We start from the raw sequence: 10,948 nt of genomic DNA, 5'->3' as shown, positions 1-10,948 counted from the left end.
CTGGCCAAAAGAAAATGTCAACACCTGGATTTGTAAGAGCTTCCCATTGGATAATAATTACTGCATGGGTGATTATGTTTTGGCTGGCAACAAGTTATGTAACGCTAACTGATGCAGGGAGTAGCTTCTCATGGTGAAATGAAACTACTATAATCGAGTTAAGAACTGTCCAGCACATTATTACTCAGTGAAAGGATAATAGAGACCCATAGTCTTTAAAAAAGAAATGTAGTCAGAAAAAAAAATTAGAATGATTGTGATCTGCAATCACTTAAACATTTAGTAAAATCAAATAATAACAACACTAGAACTCAGGCCTATGTTTAATAGTGAAAGTAAAAGCATTTCCACAAGCACAATGTAAAGGGAACTCAAGGGATTGGGATTAAATAGCTGTGTAGCATTTAATTGGCTTCAGTTTGCTATAGAGCATAAATATTGGAAGAAGGTCATATGGTCTAATGAGTGATGGAGCATGAGGATAAATGATCAGGATATTTTTAAATTATATAAATATAATTTAAATATATTTAAATTATATTTACATTTATAAGTTTTAGGGTGGGACAATATGGCCAAAATGTATTTCACAATAAATCCCTAATTTCTGACAAAATGGTTTCATTTAATTGTCAATAATATATAATACACACAAAAAAATGCAAAAAAAAAAAGATTTATTCAGTATATAAATAATGTAGGTTTTGGATAACTGATTGTCCAGCCCTTAGGTTTATGCTATTACGCCACCACATGGAGTAATGAAGCAGTAACTTTAGTAAGTCAAATTGGGGTTGTGAGTCTTGGGGACCTTAGAGTGCTTATGTTTCAATAAAAAATCAGTATTTTATGCTACATATCAATAGTGCATCACAAATAGAAATATAAAAGAGATATCGATATCAATATTTTTTCCCAACCCCCACTAAATCTTACTTAAAGTGCACTTTAAATGCACTTCTTTTTCCTAGTAGCATTAAGTTGAACACTATGTGCATCAATATGCAACGTAGTGCATTTAAAATATACTTAAAATGTTTAAAAACTGATGTTTTAAAAATACATACTTAACAGTTTGTAGAAATTATACGAAAAAAGCACTCAAAAGCACAATTTAATGCTTTTGTTATATTTAAATATAACTTAATTATAACAAAAATATACTTAAGTTGCCATAAGTTGTTCCAAAATAGTACATTTAGTATGTATTTAAGTATGTATTCATTTTAATGCTGAAAGTATGTACTTTTCCTTGTTAAGTACACTTTAAAAAATATATACTTAAATGCACTTTTCTTTTACAAGGGTCAACAATAGTTGCAATTTATATTAGCTGAATTCCTATAGATGCACGTATGTGTACCTGCTACTACATATCACTAGAGTACTGTAGCGTGCTTTAGGTGTGTGTGTTGTATAGTTTGTATTGTATTGTTTGTAAGTACAATTCACACATTGATGTGCAGATTCTGTGTGTGTGGTTATCTTGGTTATCTGCACTGTGTGGGTATAATTTGGGTCTACCTACGGGACTGTGCCCTAATTGGTTCCTGTAATTATGGGAAATGTTATGACAGCAGGCTTGACAACTAAATGAGCAGATAAACAAACAGTAATGAATGCTTTCTCCCCTTTGCCCCCCCCCCCTCTCCTTCTCTTCCGTTCTCAATCCTTTTTTTCTCTCTGAGTGGCTGAGTGTTGTTTTCAGTGCAATACATGCACTCAAAAATCAGAAAGTGTAGAAAATCTGATTTTGTTAATAATCTGATCAACATGGGAAAACATGTGTCAGGCATTATTATAACCAGCCAATAATCTCAAAAAACAATCAATCAAACTCAAAAACATATTTAATGTTAATGACCTGTTTACTTAATCTGCCCCCTTAAAAAGAATAATGTGTTATTTTGACCTTTAACAGCAATAACTGCAGTAATAATAATTAACATCAGCTCTAACTATTGCTGGAAAGCAGTTTAATCCATTTTGAAAAATTTAATGAATACAGATTTATTGGTAGGTTTTTATTAAAAACATTGATTAGGGGGCAACGAATGTTTCAGCAGACTAAGGTGCTGCCACTATGATCAGGGGATCGTGGTTTGAATCCCGTTCATGCAGCTTGACATCAGCTGCCGGAGCCCTGAGAGAGCACAATTGGCCTTGTAATCTGTGGGTGGGTAGATGGTGCTCTCTACCCACATCACTCCTAAGGTGATGTTGATCAGCACAAGGCATCTGTGAGCTGATGTACCAGAACTGTGTCACTGCGCTTTCCTCCGAGCGCACTGTGATGATATTAGGTAATACTGCATCAGCAGCAGTTCAGAAAGAGGCGGAGTCTGACTTCACATGTATCGGAGGAAGCATGTGCTAGTCTTCACCCTCCTGGTGTTGAGGCATTACTAGTGATCGGGGGAGTCCTAATAAGTGGGTACTGAGTAACTGGCCTTGTAAATTTGGGGAGAAAATGGGAAAAAAAGATTATCAGTGGCCTAGTGGTTAGCATGTTTGACTCCCAGTACTGGGGTCCAGGGTTCAAGTCCTATCTGGGTGGAGTTTCCATGTTTTAATAATTTAATATTTGATAGGGGTCTTTTTGAACCACAATGTAAATGGTACTAAGTGTACTGTCTGCTTCCTGTAATATTACACTTCAGAGTATTCTGAATTGCAGTACTCCATTAGGAACACAGGTAGGCGCCAATTTCCTCTGTGATTCAGCTGTTGGTCAGCATATGTGAGGCGTTACTTCAAAAACATGCAGAAAAGTCTTAATTTTTTCTTAATTTTTTTTTTTTATTTTTTAAAAGACTTAAACAGCACCACACAATGGATGACCAGCTAATGCCTGTACCTCACTCACAATCCAGACCCAGTTTACTTAACATCTATTGATCTATTCAGAAGATAATTACCAGAAACGTTGAAAACAGATGCAAGGGTGTAGGAGTGGGTTTGACATTGGGGGGACACGTTTGCTAAAATGAATCAAAGCCCTCCCTATAGTGTCTTAAAACAACATAACAACATTTGCGCAATTAGTTAATCACAAAAAAATGTTTTTTTTTCTGTACTTCAGTTTATTATTACTTTAGATTACCCAAACCCTCCTAGTCTAAAAAACACCACCTCTCGGCAGGGCATACGCACGTCTTTCTAATAAAGTGCTTTAGCTAACTTTACTTAGAAACACACTTTTGAGAGAGGGTGCTTTTCATGGTGGGGGTGCAGATTTTGACACACTTTCAAATAATAATAAAAGTTTATTTTTTTATGGTTTTTGGTAACATTTTTGGGGGAGACAAATACACATCTGATACATTTATACAATACATTTATATGATACAATACATTTCTGATATTGCCCCCCCCCCCCCCCCCCCCCATTTATTAACACATCCACACCAGGATGTTGTGTGTACTCCAGCAGACACATATATGCACAAATGTTAGTAAAGAATCAGAAGCATTTAGGCACAATTTCAGATAAAACAGGTGTTTTCCTATTTGGCACAGGCAGATACAGTCACACATTCATACACGCACACACACACACACGCACACACCAGTCACTGCCCTTCCCATTGAGGATATCTGAGTTGTGTGGGGAATGTGTATTGATAGGACTGTGTAACAAATGCAGAGTTAAGGGGAATTCTCATTGTAGGCGCAGTAAAGTAGGACTATCATTGGCATACTGACGTAATTTTGAAGTGTGTTCCAGTACTACACGTCTTCTTTACTCTTTACTTAAAATTGCATGTGGTGACGTTTGTGTTGCCCTTGAAAAGAAGTAAAAAGTTATTTTTGCCCTTCACTGCCCTATGTCTTTCTGTGATGTGGAGAAAAACAAAGGGAATCACACAACTGAGGAATTAAGGTGGATTTCGGATAAAAACATGGAATATGCATAACAAATACACAGAATAGAGAACCTAAAAATAATTCTGCTTTTCAAAAATGGTAAATTTGGTCTTTTAGCATCTGTACATACTACAAATCCTGAAATGCTTCTGTTTTTTGGTGTGCATGTATATAGCTGGTGTGAGACTGTCCAAAAGCATTAAAAAAATACTCTTAACTGCACAAAAGTATTTTTATGAATCTGGCCACAGTGTTTCTGCAACCTTTGTTTATGTATTTAACAAGGACGTTGCTCACTTCTTAGGTAGCACTGAAACTAACTAAGTTAGTATGTTAGTAAGTTAGTAAGTGGAGAAATTATAAAAATAAATTACAGATGTACAGTTGCATTGATATACATGTTAAATAATTCTAACAACAACTATAACAACTATATTTTAAAAGTGAATCAAAATTTCGTGAAAGTTTCATGAATAACAAGCTGAACAGGGTTTTTGTTTCTACCACGTACAGAAGGAACTGTTTGCCTTGCTCCCACACTTAAGATCATCAAATATAGGCGTCTGCTTTGAGCAGCTCCAATGTAAACCAATTCTGCCTGATGACTTTGCATAGGCCTCTCCTGATTTATTCATTGTTTATTTAAGCAAAGAAAATATTACAGGTTCAGATGAGAAAAAAAACTGCAGCAAAATATATTAGTTCATGCAGAATTTATCAGAACTTTAATTTTTTAGACTGAGCGATTTATAGTAACAAGTAGAACTACTTCACTACTGTACTTAAGTACTAAAATGCTGTATCTGTATCTACTGCAGTATTATTTTGAGCACTAGATGTTCTGCACTGTCATTGGGTTTGATGAAGCTGCTCATCACTGAGTGAATCAATCGATCATGCTGATCTTATAAGAAGAACTCACTGCTTCTATTTTGCCTTTCACTCTCAGAACTTTCACTGTTTTTCGGTACTAACTACAGAACACAGTACTGTACTTCACGACTACATTTTAGAATGAATGGATGAAACCTTTAGTACTTCCATTTAAGTGTGGTGCTTAAAGAACACTTCAACTTCTACTTAATGAGGTAGAGAGAGTCACCTGGAACAGTTTTGTCAGCATCTAAAAGAAAAGGAGTTCCTGGAGGTGCTGGACAATAGTTGTTGCTTCAGTTAGATTTAGATCAGGGGATTGTGGATGACAAACACTTTTCTGTTTACTACATAATTCTATGTAAGTACCTTATTTGAAAAGCTAAATTGAATGAGAAGGGGTGTGTCCACACTGTTGACTGGTACTGTAGCTAAATCTACAGCCAGGGGTGGAGATACATACATGTGTATGTATACATGTTGGGTCGGATTACATTTGTTTGAGTGCACGTGTTGGAGTAGGTGTGACTGGTTGATTGCTGTAAACAGAGCCTGGCTGGAGACAGGGCTGGATAGAGGGATAGAATCAATGTTGGAGACAGGGCTGGATAGAGGGATAGAGTCAGGGCTGGATTCTGGGTTAGAGTCAGGGCTGGACTTTTGATCAAGTATTGTATAAAAGTCCAGGGCTGGATAGACTACTGGAGTAAGAGCTGGAGTCAGGGATAGAGCCGTGTCTATAGTCTGGGCTTGAGTCAGACATAAGGTCAGAGCAGGAGTCAGAGCTAAAGTCAGAGCTGGAGTCAGATCTAAAGTCAGAGCTGGAGTAAGAACTGGAGTCAGAGCTGGAGTCAGGGCTGTATAGAGCCCTGGAGTCAGGGCTAGAGTCAGAGCTGCATAGAGGGCTGGAGTCAGAGCTGGAGGAGTCAGAGCTGCATAGAGGGCTGGAGTCAGAGCTAGTGGAGTCAGAGCTGGAGGTAGAGCTCGAGTCAGGTCTAGAGTCAGAGATAGAGTCAGAGCTGGAGGAGTCAGAGCTGGATAGAGGGCTAAAGTCAGAGCTGGAGTTAGAACTGGAGTCAGAGCTGGATTCTGAGATAGAGTCAGAGGTGGTGTCAGGGCTAGAGTCAGGGCTGCATAGAGGGCTGGAGTCAGAGCTGGATAGAGGGCTAAAGTCAGAGCTGGAGTGAGAGCTGGAGTCAAGGCTGGATAGAGGGCTGGAGTCAGAACTACAGAATTCAGGGATAGAGTCAGAGCTAGAGGAGTTAGAGGAATCAGAGCTGGAGGAGTCAGAGCTGGAGTCAGGGATAGAGGAGTCAGAGCTGGAGTAAGGGATAGAGTCAGGGAGCTGAATAGAGGAGTCAGAGCTAGAGGAGTCAGAGCTGGAGTCAGGGATAGAGTCAGGGAGCTGGATAGAGGAGGAGCGCTGCTGCTGGATCGCTGTGTTGTTGCTAGGCCGGGCCACCGGGACGCGGGGGTGACGTCAGCCAGCATCGGCGATCCGCCGAGAGACGGAGCGCGGCGGGCGAAGAGACGGAGCGCGGAGAGCGGCTGTAGGAGCCGTGCTATGGCCCGGGATTAGGCGGACAGTGATCGGAGCGGAGCGGAGTGAGTGAGGCGGGTTAGAGGAGACCCTGTCCGTTCTATGGTGATCCATACAGCCGCTGCTGCGCTGTAGTTACACTTGAATTAATCAGCAGAGCAGCGTCGCGGGGTGCGGCCTCCTGCCTCCCGCCCTCCCTGCGCCCAGCAGCCGCAGCAGCAGCAGCGTCTCTGGCCCGGCTCCCCGGCCTCCACACTCGGGGCGGAGATGGCGGACCCGGCGGAGTGCACCATTAAAGTGATGTGCCGGTTCAGGCCTCTGAACGGCTCGGAGCTGTTGCGCGGGGATAAATATATCCCCAAATTTCAGGGAGAGGACAATGTAGTTGTCGGGGTAAGTACAGCACAGCTAACGCTAGCGGTTAGCCCTGCCCGGCCGAGAGCAGCCTGGTGTATGCCGAGTTGTGCTACCTTGTCAAACCGTGCTACCTTAGTGTATTTAATGGTAAAATAATACAAAACATTAGAATATGCTCGCTGTAAAAGTATCGATATAATATTCAGGGTTCGAACGGTCATGAAAAATCTCCAGGCCTGGATAAAGTTTTGGAAAAATACAAAACACCCAGACAGTTTTGGTAAAGTTATGGAAATTACTACAGAAATGTTTCCACTTATCGACTGAGAAAAGTTATTTTAATGTTTTTATCGTTGTAGTTTTAGTTGATTTAGTTTGGTTTTATTGTACGTGTCTGCACTGATGTTCTGATGTTTTAAAGATCGTATGGATATGAAAAATTGCCTTGAGAAAGTGTATATTGCTTAAAAAATGTTTGAACATTGGCTATTTGTATAGCCTAAATCAGAGTAAAAAGTTGAGTTATTTTTTGTTATATTTGTATGTTATTATTATTATTAATACCACGCGAAAATACTAAAAAATAAAATAAAAAACGCTTGCGCAGAGCTGCTGAGTTGCACAAATCGATAGGGAGCACAACTCGACAGAACACCGACCCCGTTAGGTTAGCCCACTAGATTAGCTTAGCTTAGCTTCGCTCATCTTAGAGCTAAGTAGCGTTAGCTGCGTTTTTAGCATTAGCGTTAGCATTGTGCTGGATGTACTAGCTAGCTAGCTGTTTATTATGGGACACTCAGGGCACAGAGTGCCGTTTGTCAGGTAGCTGAGACCCGCTAGCGCTGCTGTTAGTGTGGTTTGAGTTGTTAACCTGCTATTTTAATCCACAGCCCGCGACGTTTTCCCATTTTTAACGAAATTAAACGAAAAGTCTCTTCTCTCTAACCTTGAATGGTGGTGTTAACCCGTTACTTCGCGGTGTAAAGCAGAGAATAGAGCAGGGTATTAGCTCAACATTTAACAATATAACAGCATCTGTATTAACACTGCAACTAACAATTATTTGGGTAATGTCGATTATTTTTTCGATTCATCGGGTAGAAAAGGGCGTGATTTTATTTAACTCATTAACAGGCCAATATTTTTGTCAATTGTCTGCCTGACATTACACTATTAAATCTTGAGGATTTCTACTCAAGCATAACATAAAAAGCTTTCATGATTGATAAGGAACATTACTGAAAAGCATAATTGTAATTGTAATAGAAAATATAAAAAAAAATATTTAAGTAAATCTGCTAATGTCAAAATATAATGAATAAACTCATAAAATTGGCTCTTTCCTGAACTTCATTTTAAAATCAATAGTTTCTTGAATACAAATCAAACAGTGCATGTCCTTTAAACCTTTAGTTTCGTTTTTTGTTTTGTTTGTCTAGTTTTACGTCTTTATTTTTAAACATGCTGAATTTGAGTTGATTCCTGTTGCTGATGTGGAATTATTAAGTGGAGTAGAGAGAGAACAGGCAGCTTCTCCAAGTGTCCTGTTGGAGATTTCAAAGCCCTCAAATTTCCAGATTGTAAATAAGTTATTTTACTACAGAGAATACGGGGCAATGTATTTTTCTGTCAAATAACTTTATAGAGTCACAGTTATTGAAGCACTGATTGGTAATTGAATGACTGGCTAAAATACGGTTCACAGTTATATATGTGAACAACCCTACAAATAAACACAACTGACTATATCACATTTATCAAATGTTTAATAAATATGGGCCTTAAAGACACTGGGATTTCATTAGGAACTCATCTACACTGTAAACTGTTTATTGTACTTGTTTGGTATTTGATTCTTGCAGCTAAGACAGTTGTCACAATATCACAGCTGCAGGCTGTCCATCATGATGACTTTGCCTACTGTAATCAGGCATGGCGAGCTGGACAAAGGAAAAATGAAGAATAATATTAGCAAATTAATTCACACATTTTGTGGTGGTATGTTAGAACTAAACAGTTGTCACTTAACATTTGAAGTCAGATCATGTAATTAAAGGAACCTTAAATGAAACAGATATCATATAAAATACATATAAATACAAAATAATAAGGTACAAAGTGTAAAATGGTTAGATTTATCTTATGTTGATTTGTTCAGTGTTTGAAATCTAACCACTTTTATGTGGTCTGAAAAGAATCACATTGAAATAGTTGTTGGGTCAGAACCTTATTGATTGCTGCTGTTTCTGATTTCTTTCCTGAGGAGGTCTGTCTGGACTTAAAATGCCTGGAGATAATTGTGTTTACTCTGCAGTTTCTTCCTCTTTGATGGGGCCTAATACCTATTTTGTCTTTGGCTGAGAAATGTATAGGTTTTGTTTTGTTATTTATTTAGGTTTAGTGTGTATTGTATTAGATTTAGTGGAAGCTAAAGTAACAGAAACTGGTTTTGATAACATTTCCTCTACTCCTTAAAATCTGTCCTCCAGTGGACTTAAGTTTCATTTAGAAAGGAGTCTTCAGAAACGAGATATTGTTATAATTTTAGACGGGAAAACTAGTGAGTAGAGGAGGATGTGACTGCAGGAGCAGTGGTGTAGATGTTCTCATACAAACCAGCATGACTTGACTTGCTGAGTGTTGACTCAGCCTTCTCTGCTTTGTTACACAGAGCGAGTGGTCCGATACTGTTGAATGGACGGGGTGGGGTTGGTTAGGGTGGGTGTTATTTGAAGAGGCGTGTTAAACTTTTCCAGACCAGCTTTTGTCAGGTTTTATTTTTAGAGACAAATGTCACTAATGTCTAAGACACATGTTCCTGGCTTTCTGCTGGCTGCTTATACTATAGCAGAAATATTACATATGGCCTCATACCGATCCTAAAACTTTGAGCACCGTCTGGTGTTAAAAAAAAATCTGCGTAATATGAGTTTTAAGTTAAATCTGGAATAGACGCACTTTATGTAGGATGGCAGTCTAAGGCTATGTTTACACTAATTTCTGTAAATCAGATTTTTTGTGTGACCTATATTTAATTAGTTCATGTGGCTGCATTTGATTATTTAAGCATGTCTGTTTTCCCTTCATCTCAACACACAAGTCTCTGTCCCTCCAAACTGCTCTAAAAAAAACTCCACCCAGCATGTAAATTTACATACTCTATCCCACTCCAGATTTCAGTCTGACCAACCAGAGATGAAGTCATATCAGGATGCAATCCAGACATCAGTCACATTATGTTACCAGATGTAAACAGTGTCTCTACTACACTACAATAATGTACAGGAAGTAAAGCTTTTTGATATTAGATACTATTTGTATATTAATATTGCCGTTGTCAGGTGTTCTTTTCCCTGATATGAGTTTTTCACAAGAGCCGCAATAACATAACGTGGCTGGAGGCAGAGTGAGGTCAAACAAGCTGAAGGTCCGCAGTGAATGCACACCCCAAACGATTTTCTTTGCATTTACTTTACATTTTCTTTTGATATCCGCACAGTTCTGATACTGAGTTTTAAATCCACTGTTAATATGAGGTTCCCATTTAGCCTTATAAGAATTTACATTATAAGAAACAATTAATCAGCTAAAGACAACAGTAAACCTAGGAGTGGAAGATAAAGGCCATTATGTATAGCACATTAGGGCTGAAACTAATGATTCATTTTGGTAGTCTGCTAATTTGACGCTTATTTTTTCAGATTAGTCAAAGATTATTTCTGCCATGCTGTTTCATGCTGTAGAAATGTACAGAACATTGCTTTTTAAATGTGAAAAGTGCTGCTATTTAGTGAGGAAACATCTGTTGTGTTTTTATGTAGTGCTACTAATTAACGATTAGTCGACAATGAACATTTGGAGTCGACAAATTGTAATTATCGACAATGTTAATTACACGACTAATCATTACAGCCATATAGCACAGTATTTATCATGTTTTGACTTGCAGAAAAAAAAATGCATCAGCAGTGGCAGATTCTGCTATTTAAATGCTCTTTCATTAATAGTACATTAATTGCCCAGTGAACCTTCCATTCTTATTAACCAACATGGATGGAAAGCACTATGATCAGCCCAACATGCACACCAGATAGAGCGCTGCATTTTATTTGTGGCTTTTGGCTGTTTGCTTTTCTGAGATTAGTGTTGTTTAATATCAGCCTTTGTCCTGTTTCTGCTCTCCGCTTCCAGGACCTACTGTCCTAGACACTTACACAAACACCCACCCTTTGTGTTGCGGCAAACTGTGTGTGTGTGTGTGAGTGAGTGTGTGTCAATTTGAGAGGCAACTGGTAGATGGCCAAACGAGGT

At 38.6% G+C, this 10,948-nt stretch overlaps 1 protein-coding gene across 2 annotated transcripts in view; it reads left to right on the top strand.

Annotated features, from left to right (window-relative positions):
- The first annotated feature begins 6,212 nt into the window (after window positions 1-6,212).
- The window catches only part of kif5bb (kinesin family member 5B, b), a 29,347-nt gene continuing 24,611 nt past the window's right edge, over window positions 6,213-10,948 (top strand). Inside the window, exon 1 of one of the 2 annotated variants that reach the window (XM_015608463.3) lies at window positions 6,213-6,673. In XM_015608463.3, coding sequence (XP_015463949.3) covers window positions 6,548-6,673 — 126 coding nt within the window. In that variant the 5' untranslated portion in view covers window positions 6,213-6,547. The remainder of the gene's footprint in view (window positions 6,674-10,948) is intronic. The other variant, XM_049464660.1, reaches the window with a different exon arrangement.

The sequence above is a fragment of the Astyanax mexicanus genome, chromosome 15 (genome assembly GCF_023375975.1).
Source record: "Astyanax mexicanus isolate ESR-SI-001 chromosome 15, AstMex3_surface, whole genome shotgun sequence".
Classification (NCBI taxonomy): Eukaryota; Metazoa; Chordata; class Actinopteri; order Characiformes; family Acestrorhamphidae; genus Astyanax; species Astyanax mexicanus.
Note: the sequence above shows the minus strand (reverse complement) of the source record. Positions and strands in the feature narration are given on the sequence as shown.